At 37.8% G+C, this 25,907-nt stretch overlaps 1 protein-coding gene across 4 annotated transcripts in view; it reads left to right on the top strand.

The window, feature by feature from the left end:
- The window catches only part of ksr2 (kinase suppressor of ras 2), a 125,027-nt gene extending 99,313 nt beyond the window's left edge, over positions 1–25,714 (top strand). For 3 of the 4 annotated variants that reach the window (XM_075467392.1, XM_075467393.1, XM_075467395.1), the window contains 7 exons: positions 1,913–1,961; positions 4,040–4,401; positions 7,410–7,506; positions 7,604–7,737; positions 10,564–10,698; positions 13,266–13,395; positions 14,638–16,678. In XM_075467392.1, coding sequence (XP_075323507.1) covers positions 1,913–1,961; positions 4,040–4,401; positions 7,410–7,506; positions 7,604–7,737; positions 10,564–10,698; positions 13,266–13,395; positions 14,638–14,784 — 1,054 coding nt within the window. In that variant the 3' untranslated portion in view covers positions 14,785–16,678. Of the gene's footprint in view, positions 1–1,912; positions 1,962–4,039; positions 4,402–7,409; positions 7,507–7,603; positions 7,738–10,563; positions 10,699–13,265; positions 13,396–14,637; positions 16,679–25,531 lie in introns of those variants that run through there. The other variant, XM_075467394.1, reaches the window with a different exon arrangement.
- The last annotated feature ends 193 nt before the right edge of the window (positions 25,715–25,907 follow it).

Genomic DNA, 25,907 nt, shown 5'->3' on the forward strand with positions numbered 1-25,907 from the left:
GGGACCCTTGGCGCCACAGGAATCGCATTATTTCGTAATCAGACTCACCTGTGTTCTTACCCAGAATCCAGGGTTGCTTTGTGAACTTGTGTTAATATACCACAGGGAGGTTGTTAGAGGTTGCACACTGATGTTATACAGCCAGAAATGTGGACTAAGGTAGATTGGTTGAATAAATGAAGAGGGTTCAGTTATTGCCGTCATCGGCACCCACTGTGTATGTGGGTGACAATATACATGCTGGGGTCAGAAATTAATGGGGCCTTAGGGGGCAGATGCACTTTAGAATTCATAAAATGACTGAAATTAAAAATCAGGGTCAGGAAAGGCCCTTTCTTACATTTCATCCTGTTCCAATTTTAGTCATTAATCTGTTAGTTTGAATATCATTGTCCTTTGGCCACTTGTATGGTGAAGCAGGTGATTTAATATATAACAACATTTTTAAGTAAAGTGGAATCAAAGGGTGAAAGCAAGAGCCCACCTACCAAAAGATAAAGTCACAAAACCTTAAGATAAACAAGAGACTGATATGATAAAGCAAAAAAGACGAAGCGGGAAAACCCTAACTGTAATATTCTGTAAAGCCATTTGTCGTGTTGCATTGATAGAAAAGACACACTCTTTGTAATGATTAAAGTAAAGCGTGTAACTGCAGAAAGCTAGTAGCAGGGAAAATGGCTCATTTTATAGTCATTGAAGCGGCCTCAATAACGGACCTCAGGTTTAACAAAGAGATTCTGCATCAACGCGGTGGCTGGTCTTTGGGGCCCTGCTCAAAGGAGGCTGAAAAGGTTACCTGCTCACAGAATAGAGTGGCAGACCGCTTCGATATTCAGCCACCGTGTTGAAATCAAATTTCTCTTTGCAGCATATTTATTGCATTATGCTCCGATGCACAAAAAAAAGTCTCTCTGAAGATAATGAGAAATATTTCAGTCCCACAGAGTTTCTTCCACGCTTACAGATTCAAAGTGTCAGAGCTCACAGCAGTTTGTCAGACACAGGTGCAATCAATCAGCAATCAGTGCACTGGTGTGGGAGGAGAAAGCAACAGCGCAGATTGCATTTCCATACAATAAACATTTTCTTAAATCATTCCCCTCATTGTAACAGGCAGACAACTCTGATCTAAATAAACCAAATGTTTGATCTTTAGATTGGAGTAAATGCTGTATCTAATGCAGTTTTAATATGACGCACTTCAAGCTATGTAAGCAGCCATAAAAGTTCAAATATACAGTTTTTTTCTATAATTAAACAGGAATCTCTGCTCTAGAGCTCTACCACGCACCACATCAGCATATAGATGCAAATTATCTAGAAATGTTTGTTTCAGTTGAAAAGTTTACAAAAGTAGATAGGCATTCATTTATCTATTACAGAATAGAATGAAAAGACTTTACCTCAAAAGATTTAGATACACAATCTAAACCGGAGCCAAAAGAGGAAAAGGATTTTACGAAACGATTTTTTTTTTTTTTAGCGCTGCCTGTGTTGTATAGAGCAAAGTCATTTGTGGCCTCAGAGGAGGCTGACAAATCACACGGTGCTGAAAATTATACGTTGTATGTTTGCAGATAAAAAAAACGTCAGAGGATGTGAAAGTGCCAGACCTGTGAAGCTCACTCCTCATCTCTGTTTAAGGTTAGGAGCTAGAGTCTACATTAATGACTACCAGCAGATCACAGCTGTCTTTCACAGCATCTACTCCCAAAGGGTGTAGCAACTGTCTAAATAGCTAAAATCACAGCTATACCAGTCAGGACCACAGAATTGTCTAAATAGTCAATCAGTTACGGCAATAAAGATCCAAAATGCCCTCTGAAAGCCTGCTCAGTGCAGGAACAGGCCTTGTTTTATGTTTTCATTGACTTGGATTTGATTTTTATTCTCTTGTTTTTCCTTATAGGAATGAGGGCAACCCTTTACTTCAAATCGAAGTTGAACCTACGTCAGACGTGAGTTCCTCTTTTGATCATTGAACTTTTTGATGCTTGGATTGCGTGTGATTGCGTGTGATGTTTTTTTTCTTTTTTTTTTTCCCCTCATCAGTTTGCTTTAATTTTCCACATTTTTGTCAGTGATATCAGTGTGAAATTACTGTGAATATGAATGGAACCAAAGCGCAGCGCCTCGCCATCACTCGTCGCAGTCATTTGCGTTGTTCCCTCATTTAGCATAATTTGTCTCAGCTCGGAGAGGAGCCTCCAGGAAAGTTGTGTGTCAAAAGCAGCAAGAGGGAAAAACGACTTCTTTACCGCTCATCATCGGCGTGTCTGTAACAATGATAGATTCTGAGAAAATATGATGCAGATTGCCTTGAATGATTTCCCAGCCAGCCTCTTTGAATTGGTAATTTTCACGTTTTTTGTTTCATTGTATTTCAAATCAAATCCAAGTAAATCAGATTTTCCCTTCTGGTTGTTTTCTCTTTTCATAACTACTTTCTTTTGTTATCAGACCAAACAGTAGTGAGTATTTCACGGAAACACACCCAGAGAAAAATTATGTGCCGTTTTATAAGAAGTCTCCATAATCAAACATGTATTTTTTTTATATCAGATCATATTTACTGTAAAATGTAATATTTTAGACCAAAAATATACAGGCAAGGCAATTTTATTTATAGAGCACAATTCATACACAGGGCAATTCAAAGTGCTTCACAGCTATATAAAATCATAAGAAGGCAATAAAATCATTAAAAAGAAAAAAAAAAAGAAAATAAAGAAATTTTTTAAAAAAAATTACAATAATAATAATTAAAAACCCATTAAAATAATCATTAGTTAATTAAAAAGTGAAGAGTGCAGATAAAATACTTTCAGGTGTCATATGCACAGCTAAATGGAACTGTTTTCAGCCTGGATTTAAACATTGTCAGAGTTGAGGCCTGTTTCACATCTTCTGGAAGACTGTTCCAGATGTTAGGAGCATCAAACTGAAACGCAGCCTCACCTTGTTTAGTCCTGACTCTGGGCACCAGCAGGAGACCCCTCCCTGAGGTTCTCAGAGCCCGAGTTGGTTCATATGGCTCTAACATGTCAGAGATGTACTTTGGCGCTTGACCATGAGGAGACTTGTACACAAGCAGAGCTGTTTTAAAGTCTATTCTCTGAGCGACAGGAAGCCAGTGCAGAGACCTGAGCACTGGACTAATATGGTCGTATTTCCTGGTTCTAGTCAGGACTCGAGCAGCAGCGTTCTGGATGTACTGCAGCTGTCTTACAGCCCGTTTAGAGAGCCCAGTGAGCAGGCCGTTACAGTAGTCTAACCTGCTGGAGACAAACGCATGGATCAGTCTCTCTAAGTCTGGTTTAGACACTATTCCTTTGATTCTGGCAATGTTTTTTAGATGGTAAAAAGCTGCTGATGTTACAGATTTAATGTGGCTGTTAAAGTTCAGGTCTGAGTCCAATATTACCCCGAGATTTCTAACCTGATTATTAGGTTTTAGAGAGAGAGTCTCAAGGTGACTGATAACACTTTCTTTTTGTTTCTGTGGGCCACAGACAATGATTTCAGTTTTGTCTGAGTTTAGCTGGAGGAAATTGTTTTGCATCCACACACTGATCTGTTCGATGCAGCGACACAATGTATCCACAGGCCTGTGTTCTCCTGCCGTCAGTGACACGTAGATCTGAGTGTCATCTGCATAGTTGTGGTAGGACACATTATAGCTGCGTATTTGCTGGCCTAGTGGAAGCATGTACAGATTGAACAATACGGGTCCCAGGATTGACCCCTGGGGAACCCCACAGGTCATAGCCATTTGGTCTGAGACATCAGTTCATATACTTCCTTCCCTCTACGGTACTCTAAAGGGTTATAAATAATTTTTCTCACTTGTTATTATTTTATTGCCACGCAACCTTGGATGCCAGAAATGAACTTAAAGTTTATAAATTTCTTGGTGGAATATTTTTATTACATCTTTGTTGAGGGCATTTTAACCATAATACTAGCATGTCTCTTAATTAGCGAAATGTGGGCTTACAATTACTGCCGTGAACAACTGAATGCTGTTTTACCACAGAATGAGGAAGGCAACGACGAGGACTCGGGTGACGAGTTTGAAGAGATGAACTTGTCCCTCCTGTCAGCTCGCAACTTCCCACGCAAGGCCAGCCAGACCAGCATCTTCCTGCAGGAGTGGGACATTCCCTTTGAGCAGCTAGAGATCGGAGAGATGATTGGCAAAGGTCGCTTTGGCAAAGTTTACCACGGACGATGGCACGGAGAAGTCGCCATCCGCTTGATCGACATTGAGCGCGACAATGAAGACCAGCTGAAGGCCTTCAAGCGCGAGGTGATGGCCTACCGCAACACTCGCCATGAGAATGTGGTGCTGTTTATGGGGGCTTGTATGAGCCCGCCACATTTGGCCATTATCACCAGGTAAGGAGAAAGATCTTACAGATTGTGTTAGAAAGCTTGCAAAACAAATCTATGATTTTTTTTTTTATCTCTAATTTTAATGTCCAAAAAATTCTGTCACACTGTCTAAAAAAAATCTAACTGTAAATACAATTTGCACAAATCAACATACAGTGCATGACATTAAAGTTAAAGCAGAAACAAGTTTTTTCTGAGTCAGTCACTCTGCAGAAAATTTCACTTTGTGAAACTACACCGCCAAATAAAATGAACGATGATGAACTGGAGGAGATGTCATAAACACCACACTTGTGTTGACACAAATAAACCAGATTTGTGTCTCAGTTTGAATCCCACAGGTTCCATTTATCTCAATTGGCTTCCATCTACACCGTTCTTTGGTTTGGTTGTCACAACTGCGCCAGCATCACATTGACCAGTATGTCACTCCATCCTGCACTCCCATTGGTTCATTAGTAAGACGTAGGTTGCTAGTATTTTAAGCAATGGGGCAGGAAATAGACTACAAGATGATCATTCAGAATTTCTGACACTGTCAGAATAGTATTGCAAACTATCTTTGGTCACACTGGGTGTATTTGAGCCTCTGTAGACCACTGTTAAATAATTAGAATTGCCTTTTTAATTCTAATGTGAAATCAATTGTCTCACAGTGATCATCTTTCACCTGAGACTGCGCTGAAATTATGATTTATACTGGCACTATATACTACTCAACTGCATCTTGAAGCCCTGATTTTATACTTGTAAATCTTTGAATTTGCATTACTCTTGACTTTAGATGCACGATGTGGTACACATCAATCACTGTATAGCTGGACTGTCACTGCTAAGAATAATTACTCTCTCTATTGTTGTCAAAGCACTTCCATTTCTTTTGACAATTACATTGAAATTATGTATATTCTGGTATGCATCCCCACTGGCCTTACAGAGGCAGTCCAAGAGTCGTTAGGTGGTGCTTGGACTTCCAAGTCTTAATTGTCTTTATTGGCTGCACCTGTGCAGGCTTGGAGAAAAGGCATGCCTTGTGAGGCTTTCAGTGGATTCGCTACAAAACTGCAGCTCATAGTGCTCGTTTTAGATGCATATTTTAACTTGGTTGATTTTCTTCAATTAAGAATTTAAAATTAAGATTGTAAGACAGAGAAACAACTAATTTAACTGTACGAGACAAAAGTTAGATGCAATCATAAAAGCAAAATCTTTTGATTTTATGTAAATGGACAGTGACACATTGCAGCAAATGGAGAATGCAGGAATATTAACTGATACTTTTTACTAGAAATGAATCAACCCAGCGTGACTGCAGTGCAGGAATTCATTGAAGGATGCATGAACATTGTCATTTGTAAATGTGTTAGAATATTAAATCTACGGGGATATTTTTAGATTACATAGACCAAAGTTTGAATCAACCTCACTCTTAGAAAATTATAATATAAAATATTATGTACCAAAAAAAATAATCTTGGATTAGAATTATACAAAATTGTGTAAAAACCACAGAACATAATTAAATGGATGTTCAACTTTGTAACTATTTCAGCTTGGAACTGTTCACTGGTAGCTAAAGGAAGAAATATTAAATCTGCGGCTTGCTGTCCTCACTTGTTCTATGGTTTGGGAGCTGCGAGGATTTCATTTAGTTTCTGTCTGCTGGCATTCCTTTTAGATCAGCCGTAGATCTGCTCCTCTACAGAGGGTCTGACAGTGAAACATGCAGACGTTATGATTAGAACAGGCTGCGACTGTTGCCGAGTAGATGAACCACCCACACCTCACAGCAGTGGTGCGTTTGTCATGACAGTCTGACAGCTGACAATGCAAACGTAAATGCAAGTGAGCTTGAATGAATTCTCTCACACAGCTAACACCTTTAATTGTTTCATGGATTACTGTTCACATTTTACGTGGGAAGACGGGGCTGTATTCTTGCACTCAATTAATTAATTTGCCAAGCTAATTATTTTCAAATGAAATTGTTAGGGTATTTGCCCCTTTGCTGCTGTTATCTACACAGACAAAGTCCCGCTAAGAAAAATTATTAACCTTTGTATGTCTTCTCTTTTCTTTTGTCATAAAATGTTTAAAAAGGATGGAAGTTTAGTTGAAAAAAAACAACCGCTTTATCTACATCCCATTCACTGTGTTTTTGAGTAGCCCATTGAATGGTTAGATTATTTCAGCTGATGCAGGATGAAGTGCAGGGGGAGCTGAAAGAGGGGCTCGATTGTGTTCAGAAATCCTCACCGGTGATTGCTGAAAATAACAGCAAATATCAGTGCCTTTATCGTGTTCTTGCTGGCCAAACTACAGCACAACACTACTGTAAGATTAAACCAAAATTAAGTGTAATGGTCAATAAGGGAGGTGGGATTTCACTTTTTCATTAGTGGAAACAATTATTGTTTGCTTCTTTCCTCTTCGATTGTTTCCTTTGTGACTGACCGTTTATTGATTTTGCAGAGCATAAAGAACTCGTTTCAAGCTTTTGACGTCATTAGTGATGTTATTGCTGGATATATGGTAGAATTACTTCATTTTAAAGCACAAAGGTGACTTTCAGCATGTTGAGCTGGCATCATTAGCTTTTCATAATCTTGTCAGGGATGCAGTTATCGACTCTATCTCTGCGTCCACGAGAAAAGAACAAAGGAAGAGAGCTTGTAAAATGTGGCTGCTGTCAGCTTATTGTTGAAATGAATATGCATGAACTGTTGGCCTCGGGTTCTTTGCTGCTCACCTGTGGGGCGCAGTTGGGGTTAAGAGCTTCAAGTGCGAGGCAGTGGGTGGTTGTGGAAATGTCTATTAAAACGCGTTTGTGATGACACCCCTGCAGATATGACGCCACCTGACTATAATGCACTAATGGGGAAAGCGTGATGGAACCATATAGACATTTGAGCTCAATTAGGAAAAGGGTGGCTAAAGTTTAAACTCAAAAGAAATTTGCTTTTCAGTCATGATTTTGTCCTCTAATCCCTGATCTTTCCCCTTTCTGTCAGCTTGTGCAAAGGCAGGACACTTTATTCTGTGGTGCGGGATGCTAAGGTTGTCCTGGACGTTAACAAGACCCGACAGATCGCACAAGAGATGGTCAAGGTAAAAAAAAAACAACAACTCAAAATTGATTCTCCAGAACATTTCAGCAGTGCACATATTACAGGACAGTCACATGTCTCCCACTCTCTGTCCCCAGGGGATGGGCTACCTCCACGCAAAGGGAATTTTACACAAAGACATGAAGTCCAAGAATGTGTTTTATGACAACGGTAAAGTCGTCATCACTGACTTTGGGCTCTTCACCATATCTGGGGTTCTGCAGGCTGGCAGGTAATTATGTTCAACACACAGCATGAGACATGAGCAGGAGTTTGCTTCGGAGACAGACTCACAGCATTATAGCAACAGTACTGACAAATGCAGTTTACCAGTGGCACCAAAATGTCCAATGGGTGCATTGCAATCTACATATTAGCACAATGGCCACAGACAGTATATGTTTCTTTTGCCAGGTTTTTTTTTATTGATTTTCTATTTTATAAAACTGTTTCGTCTGGATTTGATTCTGAAGCTAGTCACAGTATGGTGCATAATATCAGGTTAAAATACAAGGTATTGCTCAATAGAAAACTGTCATCTTAAGAGATTCATACCTGTTTGTTAAGGAACACAAACAGTGTTAATGAGAGGTGAGAAACAAACAAGGACACACGGAAAGTAATTCATCCTAACAGACTGAAGAGACAGAACGAGCCAATGAAACAGAGAGGTGAACTTGATATGACAAAGAAGATCTGGAAATCATAACACCACAAACAAAAACCCACAGATAATGACAGCCTACGTACAGCAAAACATTGTTGAGGCTCTGTCATACTGTGGGGCTGATTTGCTACTTCTAGCACCAGAGACTTCTGATGGCATCAGAATACTATCAGAGGCATTTTAAAGTGTAATGTTTTACCTGTTGTTTGAAAGTTTGAAGTGGAGGCCTTTGGTATTTTAGCAGCACATTGAACTGAAACACACATCTGACAGCAAGGTTGAAAACAAGAGGTCCGACTGTTTTAAACTGGCAAATAATGGTTCCTTACCTGAATTCCATTAAAACTGTAAATTTGTTTAAATTCATTAGTACAAAATGGAATCAAAGCATCCCATGTCAAGTCATCCCATGTTGTGTTTCGCTCAATTTTGACCTTACAAGACCAAATCCCTCAGTAGCATTCCAGAAACTGTTTGGAGGTAGTGAAAGTTCTTTGTAAACACACTGCATGACCGGTCTGAAAACACATACTCCTGCATGCACATCAGAATGAAATATAAAGTGTGTACAAATATATCCCCCAAATATAATAAGCAGAAGACCAGCAATAGTTTAATTTTATCTGAAACATAACAGTGTTTTACAAATCACATATATATCTATATGTATATAGATATATATGGGTGTGTGTATATGTATTTGTAAAACTTCCTGGTTAATCTAATGCAGATATTTGAATGTTGCTGTAAAGTTTTACCTACGTACGAACTTTGTTTTTCCATGCATCTGCTCACACATTGTTGCTGGAAAAATTTTTTTAGGCAGTCATAATTCTGCATATTGCGTTTCGTCAAACAACAGAAAAATGTCTTATCAACCACCCAGCCAAAGCTAAGTGAGTTGTGCTCCTGAATACATTTTCCCTTTTTTTTTTTTTTTTGTTGATTACGTGATGCAAATCAGCTGGTTGCAAATCACCTATGGGATCTGAAACATTGTTTTCAGAAGGCTGTCACCTACAGTGGATAAGCTGAAAAAAGACAATGACTGAAACACACTAATTCTTTCTTGTTGCTTTGCAAGTGTGGTTATTATACTATTAATTTTAATCAATATTATATTATTTATCAATATTATTTTTAATAAATAATAAATTAAATAAAGCCAAAGCTTTCTGGGAAGACAGAATGAGCAGTCTAACCACACAATTCAGTACAATATAGTGTCAGATATATATATATATTTTATTTAATTGAGTTTTTTTTATTTTCTGATCAAACTTAGGTGCCTTTCTTAAATTTGGGCTTCTGTGCTAAAGACTGAAAGCAACTTTTGTGTGATACATTTATAACTTCCTAATGGTAGTGTGGTTGTTAGCATGCACGTTAGGTTAATTTCAAATCTACCTTTGGACTGAGTGTGAACATGTTTTGTTGCTTGTCTCTGCCCCTGCCGTGATGGACTGGCAACCTGTCTGAGGTGTGACCTGCCTCTTGTCTGATATTTGCTAGGATGGGCTTTGCGCCATCCCACCCCAACTCCACTCCAACCAAGTTGGATGGATGGCCATTTATTTCTCTTTTCCATTCCTACAGAATTGTTGCACAGATGAGGGGTGCCACACAGTTGGTTTCTCTGCTTGACTGGTACAATGACTATCATCAGCATCCCTATTTGCAGTTCTTGTCATCATAACCTCAAACTAATAATAAGATTTTACCAAACAGCATTGCAATAGTGTATTTGCTGTCATTTTGATACATTACAAGAATCAACATAACATGAGCCAACCAAATGGACTTTGTCCACATCTAAGCACAGTCTGGAAGCAGCACATCGCATGGTGTGGTCAAACATCCCACATCTACAATTCTCCAATTTTTTTCTTCTTCTAATGAATAAGAATGCTTTAGACCACAGTTGCATATCTTTTTGTTTTATTTTCAAAACCTGACAGCAGCATAGATGGAGTGGGATGATGAGACATATTTTCTTCTCTGTTTCTCCTTATATTGTGGCATTACAATTCAGTGGGCTTTTCTTGCACAGCCTCATATGCCTCAAAGCTTATTGTTTAATGCAGTTTAACACAGATTTTGACGTTGGCTTCATCAAAACCATTCCTGCAGAGAGAGTTGCAGCAAACTCGTTTGGCTGTCGGTAACAACCAGATAATTTAATGAACAAATAAACACATTCTCATAGATGGTGTTACAGAAATGGGTTGTAAATGAGTACAGGACAGCGATGCAACTGAAAAGCTTAAAGCTCACAGTTTTCTAAAATCAGTAATTGAAAAGCGTCACAAATCAATTGTGGGTATGTGTAACAACTCTGCACTTTGATGAGTGTAACAGTTCAGTTCATCTCTACAATGTGTGCCTGTGCAGCCGGAGAGAAGACAAACTGAGGATCCCCAATGGCTGGCTGTGTCACCTGGCCCCAGAAATCATCCAGCAGCTCTCTCCGGAGACAGAGGAGGACAAGCTTCCGTTCTCCAAACAGTCAGATGTCTTTGCTTTCGGGTGAGTGTCCTCTAAACCAGATGTCCTGTTGTTTGTTTGTCCAAACAGTATCGGAGCCTGGATAATTATAGCGAAGTGTTGACAATTGCCAAAATATGTGTGTGCATTCAAACAATACTGATTAATGTACAGAAACAGTTTTCTAAAAATTTAAAACAAAAAGACAAAGATCATGTAATCTCATATGTTAGATTGTTATTTTGTTCATGTGATAACCTTTTAAGTAGAGCAGGAATAATTATTTTAAACTTGAATTTTAAAATGATGATTTGGACATACTTATCTCATTCTTGATTAAGAACCAGTGAGGACTTCATGATTTATATGCTGTATAAATGACACTCTGTTACAACGGAAATGAGAAAGGAGATGATGTGCATGTAAGCAACATCAGATAGATGTATGGTGCATTAAAAAGGTAACAAATATTACTATTGAGAGGTGGGTGGAGGACTGATCTGGCCAAAAATACGATGGTACTGGTATTCGGTATCTTACTGACAAATAAAATTGCATGGTTTCTGCCTTAGAAAAGTAACAACTTACTTTGCTAAGTCACCAACTGGCAAAAGTAACCTGTTAGAATACCTTTGAGTTCCTAAGTATGAACACTCAATTCGTGCCAGAGTACATCTACTCTTAAATGCTGTGATTCTGCCTCATTCCGCTTAATATATGGTCTGTAAACTGCAGCTGCAGACTAACAGAAATAACTAATTGCCCTTTACAGCCATTTATTACCGATTATGTTTACAAAATGAACAGGAAATTACTGCCTCGTCAGGTCAGTTGCACACCAGCACTGCAGACCCACTGGATGGGATTAAACATTCAGCTGTTGTTTGCATTTCTATGGTCAAACCAGCTGCTCTTACATCAGGTGTGTGCTGGCCTTTCAACTGAAATTTAAGTCCAGTGAACAGTGAAATGTTATAAAAAAAAGTGGAAAAGGATGGAAGAAAAGGAAACAACATATTTGGTCAGTTCAGTTAGTTGAGTTTTTCATATGTAACTATTTACAGTTTTCAAAATAAACTGTCAACACAAAGTATCCATAATAGCATACATATCATAGAGATAAGCTTAAATGGATGATATTCTCAGGAGGTATGAAACCTTTTAGTGTCCCTCAGAAATAAAGAAGACATTCCTCTAAATTTTGATCTGCCTGGAAAATAGAATTGCTTCTTGTTGCCTTGCGACTTCACAGTCTCATGCAGGGGGTTGCTAAGATTTGTTGTTCAACCAGCACAATGATGTAAGAAACCCGCTGGCTTATTAGTTAGACATACGAAATGTCACATTGGTCAAATAAGTAGTCACTTTCTCATCCTCCACTGCTGGCCTATCAGTAACCAGCACTGGTTTATCATTGGCCAGATCAGTGCCTGGTGTCTGCTGGTATATAGCCTCTGCCAGCTTCTCAGTAATCTTCATTTTGTTCCTTTAATTGCGCTATAGCTGGAGGACAGGTGGACACTGGAAAAGCTGATGGGAGTAGATAAAGTGCACACTGATAAATGACTGGTTCTCCTGGGTTTGTGCAAGAGGACAATTGGAAGATTACTGAAGTGAATTTTGCACATCCATAGTGAGTTACCTATTGACTGAAAAACTGCAGGAAAAGGATAAATGCTCAAAGTGAATCATTTTACCACAATTAGGAGTATTCAAAACTGGCCAAATACATTAAAAGTGCAAGCAATATTTCTTGTATTTAACCATCTTTATTCTGTCAATCCACCTAAAATGCGAGGTAGCATTGCTCTGAATCTCTCTTGTCAAAAAGAATGTGCGGTATTTCACATATTTCGGCTGTCTCACCAATGCCTTCAGTTATTACACACAGATTGCTTTTCTGATTGTTAAATGAGTCTCTCAAAACAAAGTGTCTCGTAGCTCCTCTTCTGAAGCCCAATTTTAAATTAGTCCTAAGTTGATTAAAAATCCCTATGGCTCCAGTTCTTCCTCCACTGCCATTACAACGTCATTTGTGGGGGTGGACCCTGCTCTGTTGATTCCTAACACAATTGCATTTTCAGATGGTTCCCCATATGGAGATTTCGTCACAATATTATACTAAAGGGAAGAGGAGAGCAGCGCTGGTGAACAATGTCCAGCTGCTCCGTTGGCCTTTGTGTTACCTAGAGGTGACCCTCTTGGCTGTTATGCATATTCATCAACAATCAGCCGTCAGTTTTTTTTTTCCTTTACTCCTGGCGAAGAGCTATTTTTATTCTACTCAACCTGACGTGCAGGTGCGGAATGAAAAAAAGCTTATTTGCACAGGGAACACGGTGTATACTAATTTAGCCTCACCCGTAATTATAAAGCCTCTAACTTTTAGATAAAATGGTTCCGAATTTGAAGACCAAACCAATTTATGCTTCTGTGCAGATCTTAAATCTGAGAGCAACGAGTTTAATGGTTTACTGTAGTTGGTACTGCAACAATAAACGGTTGTGTTTGCTCTGGCCTGCAAGTGAACCCTTTATAGGAGTCTTTTAAAGTCGTTGATGACCAGACGGTCCACAGCACTGACCTGCTCTGCTCCACTGTCTTCACAGCACCATCTGGTATGAGTTACATGCACGTGAGTGGCCTTACAAGAGTCAGCCTGCAGAGGTGATCATATGGCAGATTGGCAGTGGGATGAAGCCCAACCTCGCCCAAACTGGCATGGGGAAGGAGATATTGGTAAGCGTCTTTTCTATTTCTTTTCAATATGTCACACATTCTGCTTCTTCAACAATTAATAGCTGGTAAATTTTCATGTTTGAACCATCAATGAGATATTTAATCATTTTTGGCCCCCCATGTTCTATTAGTATTAAAACAAGCTTTGCATGATGGAGACATCCTGCCCAGAGCTGAAATAAAAAAAAAAGTGAAGAAATTAGAATATTAAAGATGAAAACTAAGTTTTTGAGGAATGGTCATCAGTGAAATTATAAGTACAAAACTTTTCAAAGGCTATAATTAGAAACCACCATTATTTTAATTTTCAACTGCGCTTTATACAAAAAACTGGCCAGGATTTAATTTAAATTAATTAAACTTAAAGTTCCACTCACAGCTGTGGAATTGATTAAATTCAGGCAGCACTAGCAAGATATAAGGAAATCATTTTTAATTTACAAGAAAAATGGCAAAAATGTGCAAAGGGTCTCAGGTCAAAATGTAACACTATGGGCCTTCTCTGAGGAGAAATGGTTGCAAATATGGCTTTATATATTGGCCAAATAGTGCAACATGTTTCTTGCCTTCACCTTGCTGAACATCTCCACCCTCTTCACTCTTTAAAACACCTCCAGTCTTGGTTTAAACACAAACTTAATGCGGTTTCATAGACTTCATGTATGCCTTATATTTATTTATTGTTTGCCGAAAGAAAAAAGGTCCCTGGGATGTCCCCTAAAAGTCCTCTCTAAAGCTATGTGTCATGGCCACCACTGCTGCTCCATGTGTTGCATTCTTGATACTGTGTGCTCAGTGAGGTAAATTGCTGTAACTGACTTTCAGTTGTTTTCAGACCACTTGCACACACCTGTAGTACAAAGGATGTATTCAAGCTCACCCATGTTCTTTTTCTAACCCTAGCCAAATATGTTTATTGCCTAAACTCAAATAGGAAATGACAGTTCTTCTGTCAAGATGTGTTTTTGTGAAGACATGTCACCAAGAGAAGTGACACAATAGAGTCCAAAAACATGAAATGCTGTCCTAAACTTGATATTTCCCTTATCCTAACCAAGCATAGGGTTAGTCATTGCCTAAACGCAGGATTTGACAAAACAGAAACATTTCAGTGAAGCGTTGTTTTACTGCCTGAACCTCACCCGAAAGCGAGTAAACGGTTTTCTTATCTTGGTGTCAAACTCGCCTTTCATAGTTGAAACATGGCAGAATCTAAGAGCTTGCTTTCTGTTTCGTTTCCAGGACATTCTGCTCCTGTGCTGGGCGTACAAGCAGGAAGAGCGGCCCAGCTTCTCCAAGCTGGTAGATTTACTGGAAAAGTTGCCAAAAAGGAACCGCCGGCTTTCCCACCCAGGGCACTTCTGGAAGTCAGCTGAGTATGTCAAATGAGTTAGGGACATTAAAACAGCAAACAATCGGCCACCATAAAAAGCAGCCGCCATAACTCCACATAAATAACCCCTCCTCCTCAAAGAATGCACTGAATCCAAAAGCCAGCCCAGTGATGAAAACTGCCCCATGCTGTGTGTATTTTCATGGAATGTCGGCATGTGTGTGCACAGATAAGTTGACTGTCCAGTTTCTCAGAGCAGTCGGGACTCATGTTTTCTTTGAATTGATTTGAACCATACTGGATAGCTTTCCTTTACGTTTTTTTTTTCCCACTTGTTCCCTTCATTATATTTGATTTATTTCTTGGATGTATCTCGTTTGTTACTCTCAAGAAATCCCATCATCCTGGAAAAAATACATGTTTGAGAACAAATGTAAATTTTTTTCCATGTCTTTTTTTTTCCCGAATGAATGTAACTGTTAAACATCACACACTGTATATTTCCATGACATTATCTCATCATCAAGTCTGTCAACTGTGTAAACCATTTTGTCATTGTTACCTCACAGTCTCTCCTGCGTGGATGTCCAGGTTATGTGTTTATCTCAAAACGTCCTCATATTTACATTGTACCATTTGAATGTGAAAAAGCCAGCCTCCCTGTTTGTGTGGGAATGTGTTGGCCCAGTTCTTTGATAGGAGACTGTTCTCTGATCAGCCAGTGCTTTGAAAATTGCCTGTGAACATATGGTAGATGTTTGAACAATTACAGCCTTTGAGCAGTCAGAGCAGGATTCCCTCACTCGACACTGATCTGTGAAATCGCTGACACTCGAAATGTATCTCAACTGTTGCAGAAATGATTACCTGTCAGATACGCTCTCACTGAGCCCGTATCTCCCAGAGCTATCATTTTACCTTGAATAGGTAATGATAGCTATATATTATATTAGATAGAGATAAAAATCTAACTCTAAACTCGTCAACACCATAATATCAGCTAATTTCATTCCATCAATATGCCACCTTTACAGATCCTTATTAAAAAAGCGTGGCTAATTCTTAATAAGTTATGTATTAACCTGAGAAGACTCCCATTTCTGCATTCATGCGACACTTTGATGCGATATCTTAAAATATCTGAGAGATTTACATGACCATTTAAGTTATTTATTTGGCCTGTGAAGACATTTTTTTCCTGTAAAAGACATATTACAAGTTAAGCATGTGTAAAGTTAAAGGTCTTCCCTTTCTTGTCATTGTTAACCAGTAAAAGAAAATGTCCAACTATTGAAATGAGTAAAATGAGTACAAGGCGCTATATTCGCGTCAAGTCGAGCTAATCCAAGGAACCTCCCAAGATGCATTTCAAGGGATGATGGCAAAGGCTGCTGCTACTATCTTTAGCAGTTGACATAAATTGTAAATTTTAATGAATGTGAGATGGGTCATTTTGAAAAAGTTCATCTTTCCACACGGTAAAAATAATACAGAAAAAATGTCCCTTTAGCCGAGCCCCCCAGCACCGTTTCAAAGCAGTTTATGACATAGTCATAAAATTGATTTATGCTTCATTTTTTTAAACACTGCTTGTCCCATTTCCCTCACTAAAATTCTTGGGCTCAAAAATAAATTTCTCACTAGTTCCTGTTACTGTATATGAAGTGAAAAAAGCATATATTATGATGTTGGCTGGTGGAATATCAGACGGTTTTTGTGCAAAGGATTTTCTCCTGTCCAACACGACGACCTTTAGTCACCGTTGCCCTTTTACTAAACAATTTGTTTAGGTTTAGGAAAAATGTATTGCTCAATTTTCTATGTTATTGGGGTGCGATATCCAAACCCTTCTAATGTAATGCATGGGCAGCAGAAACTCCTCAACTTCTAATTGGATTGAAATAGACCAGGGACAAAATACTAGGCTAATTGTGTACAATACAGGCACAGGCACATGCACACGACTAATATCTGTGCATTTATACAATTAGATAGGATGCACCATGGGAAAGAATGCTGTATAATTTGCACAGCATGTAATGATTATCTGCCATTTCCGTTCTGATTGGAACATGAGGGCCACTGATTTTGATTCTTACATTTTTTAATCATATCCATTATAACCGTTTGTATCATTTGTGGACGTCAGACATGTTCCTAGTGAAGCGCTGTAACTCTGTAATTTACTCTCTGAATACAAAATGAAAGCCTTTGATCATTTTTAACAACAATTCTCAAGATTTTCATATTTTACAGTATTTATCTTTTTTTATTTCATTTTTTTTTTTACTACAACATTGCTAAAGATTACTGTAGAGCACAAACTAATCTTAATTGTGCAATCGTATCTAATTTGAACAAACCGTTAGTGTGAATTTCTGACTTTCCGAGCATAAAATATGGTCAAATGGGATATGAGCAAGTTAAACTTTCCCTTTAACATATCAGAAAAGACATATCCGGATGCTGAAGCCAAACTTAGGCCATTTTCACTTCATACTGTATATCAAAGTATATGTTAAATGTTGTATCTTTAGAAATGGAGCCAAACTGAGGCATATCACTATGAATCATCACAAAATCTGAGGCATCATTTGAGCTGTATACTGCTTTTATTCTCCCCAGACATGTCGGATAGATAGAGACAATCCAATCATGTGAAATAGCCATTTTCCACCTCATTATATACACAATGCCGGTGTTGGAAAATGCATACAAAAAAATCTGCTGCTGTTTTTTGGAGTCTGTCTGTCTATTTTGGAATTGCTGGGATTCAAATATTGTAAGTGGAACATTTATATTTGTACTGTTTACAACTTTCAAGTGCATGAAAAGGACTTTCAAAGATTGATTCTTGTTATGACAAAAAAAAAAATCCTACAACTATATACATATATACATAGATGTATTTATCTGTATCTATAAATATATATAGATACAGATATATACACATACATGTAATATTTGAGCATTTTCTGACAACCTGTTGTCCATTGAGCAATTTGATCTCAAATTTTACGTCGGGCTTTGCAAAACTTTTCACAGCTTTGTTTGAGAGAATGTTTGTTTAACTATATTTATAGACTATATAAACTATTAGACTGGAATTTCACTAAAAGAGTTACAACCTGTACACATGCCACAGGTGACAACAACCTGAATTGAAAACAATCAAAGATAGAACATTCGTGCCAAGTGTACATAACAGATTGTAGAATATGTTTTATCGTCACTTGCCGTAATACTAATAATCCTTGTGAACTTTTTGAACTTTTTCTTTTGAATGTATAAATTGTGTTGTGTTTTTTTTTCGTTGCCTTCTGTTTTTTTTGTTCACTTAAAATTTATTTTCCTCCATTTTCCCTCTAATTGCATTGATACTGTGTTGTTTCTTTTCCTTGATTTCGTCCTGGTATTGTAGATTATAGCTCCCAAAAAAGCTTGTATTTAATAATGCCTTATGGTCCATGGCTTAGTGATGAGTAGATTTTGGTCATGAGTTCTTTTATTTGCACTCATCCTTTACAAAATGTATGACAATAAAACAATGTTTTCATTTTGAATGTTTTTCTCTTTCATTTCTGTCATATTTATCCAAGTCAACCTGAATCCATATTTTACTTTGGTGACGAGTTAGTCTTTACTGCAGAAATATTTGTTACAATCATATATGGGAACTCATTAAGGATTATTTATTTATATTTTTGTTCTGATTTTCAAGTAATAATGATAATGTATCCAGGTATAAACAATTTCTTTATGATATAGAGGAATAAATGTTTATAGAATAAATAAAAACCATAGAGGCCTTGCTGAGCTTAACAACCAGTAGCTTTAAGTTTTTTATGCAGTGAGCAAATGTCAAAGCAAGCAGCCACATTGCAGTAAAACAGGGACCTCCGAAGACCTTACAATATTAAAATTTTCTGTTTTCCCAAATGTCAATCTAATGAACAAAGAAAAAAAAAGGCTTCTTTAAAAGTTATGTAGGATTAAGAAAAAACATCTTCCCTTAACAAGCTTTGCTTACCGAGCAGGTACAATTAATAGACATTTCCTCATGTTAACAGGTTTATTTCACCTCTTACTTGTTTCCATTACATCCATGTGATCGACTTAGATGGATTAATTATTTGGAAAAACTACAGCCAGCGGGAAGTAAGTTTACGATAATTCCAGTTTATATTTAAATGCTGTTGAATGATAACAAGTTGGTTTACTTTACTGGAAACAGGAATAAAACAGTTTTTTCTATTTCAATTAACAAATTAGCCCGCCAAATAATGTGCAATATTAGCATCTGATATATTATTATGAACTATAATTAAAGAAGGTAATGCAGACTAATGACCTTGATTAGAGCAGAGTATAATAAAAATGCAACATGAAGTCGAAAACACATATTTGCCATTTTGTTCTCTGTTAGCGTGGGTCCCTTCGTGAAGCTGCCCTCCACGTCCGAGAGTGTTGATTAATTCAAAAATCTGCAGGAAGAGGTGACCTTAAAGGCCTCGTTTACACCTGGCATTATGCTGCATTGACAGAATTTGGAGGGTAGACATGGGAAACACTGCATTATAAAGTTTTGAGTCGTCACAATGTCTGACAGCTCAGAATTATGATGTGATTCCCGGGTTAAAATTACCGTCCATTGGCAGTATGTGAGGGGACCATATCTAATTAGTCTTTAGGTGCCTGCATTCATAAGTTGCATATAGAGTCTACATCATAAAGTTAGAAACTAAGCGGGTGTATTTTTGATTGTGATCAGATGTTAGCAAAGTAAAGTCAGTCATTCCATTGTCAACACATTCTTGATGTTAAACAAAATCTGTTTGGTAAGTTTAGAGGTCACATACCTCCTCTTTTTCCATCTCAGCCATATGCAATATCATTTTTGATTGACTTTTCGTATGACAGGATTTCCAAATGCTCTTGTAGAAAAAGTTTAAGGACAGTATTGAGAGATGCTCTCTAATGTTCATCTACATCTGATACACATCTCCATGCAAGTCTTCCCTTTTACAAACATTGAAATGTCCAAAAAAACACATGAATGACACAGCTTTGGGAATCAAAGTCGTAGCGACTTTTTGCTGGTTTTAGATAGATTTTTATTTAATGCAGCCATGTTGTACCTTTCCATTTATACCTGGCTTAGATCCAATCGCAGTTCATAACTTTCAGAGTATAGATCATGTGTTACCAGGTGCAAATTGGGTCTCAGCGAACATTTCTCTTGAGTGTAAATAACTTTATATAATACTCAGTATTATTATATAAGAAGTCATTTGAGTAATTTGTCTGGAAGCTCATTCGATTTGATATTTCAGAAAATTTTAAGCTCTAAATGACAGTTTCATCAACAAAGCTGTTCAACGAGTACAAATCCTGCAATTTCTGCCTCTCATTTGTTTAAACTTTTCTGTGAACAAGTTAGCATGCTCATGATAGTGTGTGCATGCCTGTGTGTGTGTATCATTCACTGTCAAAACTGGGACTATATGGTTGAAGAAGCTGAAGTAGTGAGGGCAAGGAGCAGAAAAAAGGAGTAATAAATTGATAGGTAGAGCTTTACCTGTCCTCCTCCTTTCTTCTCTACCTCCTCAGCTTCAGCCACTGGGGTGTAAAACAAATCCTCATCACTCAATTCTAGACAGGCTCAAGCCCATCAGAGTATGAATCTTTGGTTTCTGTGGACTTAAGTGTCAGAACCTGATGTGGTTCAGTGCACTTCCTTTTACGGTACATGATGACATAAAAAGACAAAAATAACAGCAATGTTTATTAAGTGTAAGCTCATGATGGACAATACACTTATGTGTAAAAATCATAGAAAATCTCTCATCTTGAATTTGATGGCAGCAACAAGTCTTCAAAAAGTTGGGACAGAACCATTATTACCACTTTGCAACATCCCCTATTCTTTTAACATCAGTCTGTAAACATCTGGAAACTGAGTTGAACTAGTTAATGGACCATTGGGAGAAAAAAGCTGTTGAATTGTTGTCTAATATTGGATTCAAGTTGCTCAATAGTCCTGAGTCTTCTTTGTTATATGTTGCTTAAAAACTATAAATACCTTTCAGTATTGATGGTGCCTTTCCAGTTGTACAAGTTGCCAGTTCCATAGGCACAAATGCAGCCCATACCATTAGAGATGTAGGCTTTCGAACTGACAACAAGCCAGATGGCCCCTGTCTTCTATAGTCTGGAGGACACAGCATCAATGATTAAAAATAGATAAATTTATTATGAATGTATTTGTCTGACCACAGCACAGTTTTTCACTTAGCCTCAGTCTGTTTTAAATTAGCTTTACCTCAGAGAAGACAGAGGAGTTTATGGATCATGTGTACATATAGCTGCTTCTCTGCACGATAGATCTTTAACCTGCATCTGCGTTCATAGACAATGACTTTTGGAAGTGTCCCCAAGCTAATGCAGGGATTTCCATGACAAAATCATGCCTTTTTTTGTAAATATTATTTCTCTGCCCATTCTCTTTCAAGAGACTCTATCTTTCTATGGTGCTCTTTTTATACCCGATCTATTGCCATTTAACATAACTAGGTGCAACATGTTCTTCCAGCTCTTACTTTTCAGTACCACTTATATCTCAAGCCTTTTGCTGCCCTGTTCCAACTTTTTTAATATATGTTGCTGTGATCCAATTCAAGATGTGTAAATATTTTTGATGAAATGGTAACATTTCTCACTTTCAACATTTGATATGTTTTCTATGTTCTTTTCTCAATAAAATATTGGTTTATAATATTGGTAAATCATTGCATTCTGTTTCAATGTATATTCTATAAGGCAAGTCTTTAAAGAGTTTCAATATTAAACAAACACAACACATTTATATATATATATCCTTTATTTACTGAGGGAAAAGATCCATTTGTGCTTATCTGTGAGTTACAAAAGAATGAAGACAGGCGCCACTCCACCGCAGCTCTCAGAAAGGATGAAGGCTTAGCTGGAAGGATGTATCAAAGTTTGAGCTTCACAAATGGAGATTTCTGAGAAGCTGATAAAAAGCACCGATAATGCTTGTTGCTGGGATGATAAAGTATTGTTTAAACTCACACAGCATCTTTGGTGATGCATAGCGTTCTTAAAGTCCTACATGTGCTGGTCTTTTTATGAACTGGTGACCTGTGTTGGGTGTACCCCTCCTCTTGCCTAATGACAGCTGGGATAGGCTCCAGCCCCCCCATGACCCTGAGTTGGATTAAGCCGATATAGAAAATGGATGGATGGACATTTGGCTTTGCTAAAGTTAGGTTGTGAGATGAAAACTTACCAGCTAATGCTAGGTAAGGTTAGCTGCTCAGCAATATAAGATATATAAAATTATTATGATATGTTTGACGAATAAGAGCAGCAAAATCTCCACAAAAAAAAGTACCATTGTACTATATAATTACATTTACTGAGGGTCTTAAGATCTTAAAAACACTAATAACATGATAAAATAATATGACAAAGGCAAGACTCACTGACATGGCGAGCAAGTTGGTTTCAAACTTACTCTTCTGCCGGAGTGATATCGTGTTACATACCACGATGGCTGACTTGAATGTGGCTGGGGTCGGATGGTCCAGTTCAGGTTGTGGCAAGAGGCTACTCATCATATTGCTATTTTTGCTAAAGTTAACATAACCTAAAGTAAGCTAACTACAGTCTCTGGTGTGAGTTGAGCAGTTTGTACAATGGACTGCAACTCAAAAAAATTAAACACCCCAAAGATTAAAACAAAACATCTAAAAGTGATCTACCCAGAAGTTCAGTGGTTTATGTAAAGCACTTTGTGCTGCTTTTTTAGTATGAAAGGTGCTATATAAATAAAGTTTGATTTGATTTGATTAGAGACTTAGGTGGAAATATTTAACAGTCTTAAAACATAATTTTCTTAAATAAGATGCAAATACAAGCTTTAAAAAAAGTCCCTTGATTGATCTAATGAGAGTAATTATGGCTACTCTGTGTTCATTTTCACAAACATGGTTTAGGTCTACAAAAACACTCATATTTTAATCAGGAAATTTAGAGACACAGATTAGCTCTGCCACATAGCCTCGAAGGACTGTGGCTTCCTCTTTATCACCACCCACATGGCTTAATATGCTAGAGATGGAATTCATTAAAGCAAATGTTTGGAAGATAGAAGGGAAGCAGGAGCATTACATGATGCACCATATATAGTGGGGTGCACTAAAGGTTCAGTCTTTCTGAGTCCAATGTCGTGCCAGTTAGGAGACGCTTGTTAAGCCTTGGAGCCAAGAATCACACTGACAGCACCTGCATGTTCACCACAATGAATCCCACGCAGCTGTTGGCCCCATTCAGTGAGCAAATGAATTTAATGCCAATGCCATAAATATTCGTCTTGTCAAATCAGCTGGAAATGTCTTACTGACTGAGTACAAACTGAGGAGGCCTGTCTGATAGATTAGGGGAAAAATGTTTTTTATTTATGTGGTCAAACTGTTGTGATTTCACATCATAAGCAAGAGCCTGTGAGTGGCTGACTATCTGACAACCACTTGGCAAACCATGCTGATTTGAACAGTGCATCCCAAAAATAAATCTTACATAATGCAAGTGAATAGAGGATGTGACCCTTTCGTCCCCTCCAGCAGGCCCTGTGCCGGCCCATCTGGCAAACGATGTGCAACAACGGTGACATTTGGACTCACTAAGATCCACAGTGGTTTAAATCATGCAAAACTTTACATTCACAAGCTGCAATACATGCAGCGATACATAACGGAGTGTTTTAAACCTTTTCTAGAGTAACTTTACCTCATTTTGGAAGTTTATGTGCAACATCTTATCTTCCGTCTTTTCGTCCTGATAAAGTTGATCAGAGTCAGGAAGTCACAGCAGGTCTCTGTGTGTGGGTACAGCTATGAACAAAGAGCAAGCAGTTTCTGTTTTAAAAGACCTTGAAATACCTTAAGACAATAGATTCGACATTTATTGGCAACTAATGTTAATTTAGAAATCCGTTTTTAAAACTTTCAATGATTGATTTAATGACAAAGACAAAGCTTACTGTGTGAGTGACCATTTCCCCTCCCTGCTTAACAAGCAAAAGAGAGCTGGAAAAAAAAGTCTCAGACAAACTGTGGCCTCTCATTGAAGAAGAAAGTCTATTAGAGAAATAAATAATTTTCATTTGATCAAGTTATTTCACAGCAGTTACTTTCTAAACCTAAAAAAAACGTGTTCACACCCCCATACAATCTCTCAAAGATAAAGCCAATGTGAAAATCCTTAAAATCTGCATTTCATCTAATGCGCTGAAAGTTTGAAAAATATGGTCCTCTAAGGAATAAATTAGATTTTATTCCTTTAGAGCAGGGTTTCGTTATGATTGACCAGTCAATAGCGGTGTGTATTTTCTGCTGTCCTTGCCGTTTGCCTGTAATTCATTGTTTCAAAAATGCAAGATAATGATGGCCAAAAAGTTGCAGAACAAAGATTCCTATAGCAAACATGAAACAGTCACTAAAAAACGTAATTGTGCAGTCTAATTTGTGTCCATTTTTACTGTATGGAACACAGTTTTATCATTCCTGGGTCTGTCTTTTGGCCCAAAATAAATAGATGAATAAAAAGTCATTACATTAAATTACATTACGGTCATTTTGTAGAAGCTTTTATCCAAAGCGACTTACAATAAGTGTGTTCCACATCGGTAGGCAAAAGAACTTCAGGTCACAAGAAATCATAAGTGCATTTCCTTCCAAAACCAAAACCGTCACCAAACCAAAACCAAATCAGTCAACCAGTGAAGATAACTCAATATTAGTTACATAATCTATGCTATTTCTAAAATTTTAAATGACAAATTGGACTAAAATAATCCCTGTGTTGTACTGTCATCACTACAGAGTTTCAAGGTAACTATACCCTCTGGCCCCTATAATCCAAGAAAAAATAACTCAGTAAAGAAAGAAAGAAGTTCTTAAATATAAATTAACAGATTATTATTGGATAGTAAACGAGTTCTTAACCTTAATAAAAGACTGCTGACATTTTAGATATGGCAGCAGAGAAAAACATAGTTTATTATTAATGTGTGCATGTTAGAACTGCTTATAAATGCATAATGAAGCATGTATTAATCAAAGCATCTCAAAAAATAAAAAGTGTAACAATGACAAAAAAGTGGACTGTTTAAATTGTTTGTAGTGCTTTAAAATAGTTAAAACAGCAACATGAAACTCAAGAGTTTTATTGATATTCATAAACTGTCTATAAACTGCTAACAAGTGTCTTAAGGGCTTACTAATGCTTCCTATAAGAGCTTGATTTAAAGCTTTTTTATACCAATCTGTTGAAAAATAAGTGAAAGTGTACTAACTTGGGCAGCAAAGTATATATCCTTGAGGGACCTCATTCAAATTCAATAAGAAAAAAAAAATATTCTGGGTTAAAAAGCACAAGAACTTTCTGCTACAAGCTATAAACAAACTGCGCACATATAAGACACATTTCATCCATCAAGGCAGCATTTGGACACATATTGCTCACAATGCAAAACATATTCAGGCATTTATTTCAACAAAGCCTCTTTTTAATGCCGTTTGTTTCAGTTTTAAAATGGCAAAGTTAAAAGAAACCACGAATACAGTGATGGTAGGTATTGCAAACTTGCTTGCTCTGCTTCATAAACTGTTTGTCTCAACATAGACTACTAACTCTGTGGTGTCCTGCAGGGCTGTGTGTTAAGACTGCTTACAATTTAATGTTGTCTCTGTTTTCCCTCCCTCCCCCTTCCTGCTCCAGGCTGTAACGGAGGCATCGACGGGACTGTGTCTTTGCGTGAAGCTCGTCCTCTGCTCTGCTCGCATCTGCTCCACTGCCCACCTGCCTGCCCTACCACCCGCCCTCTCTTGCCCCTCCTTGCCCCCCCACCTTCCCTGATCCTCCTTCTTGCTGCAGCTTTGACACATACATGCCCCCCCCCCCCACCCAAATGCTTGATTGGACCCTTTAGCGGTCAGTATTGACCCACTTTGCCAGAGTGGGTGACTAAACAAAGCCGCAGACTTTCAAACAGAGAGGCCTTTCTCCACTTTATGCCTGAAGCCCTACCCTAAAATAATTCAACATTTTTCTGTTGAGGAATTTCAACCTTCATACATCATTCATACCATGTTGC

Source organism: Odontesthes bonariensis, chromosome 6 (genome assembly GCF_027942865.1).
Source record: "Odontesthes bonariensis isolate fOdoBon6 chromosome 6, fOdoBon6.hap1, whole genome shotgun sequence".
Classification (NCBI taxonomy): domain Eukaryota; kingdom Metazoa; phylum Chordata; class Actinopteri; order Atheriniformes; family Atherinopsidae; genus Odontesthes; species Odontesthes bonariensis.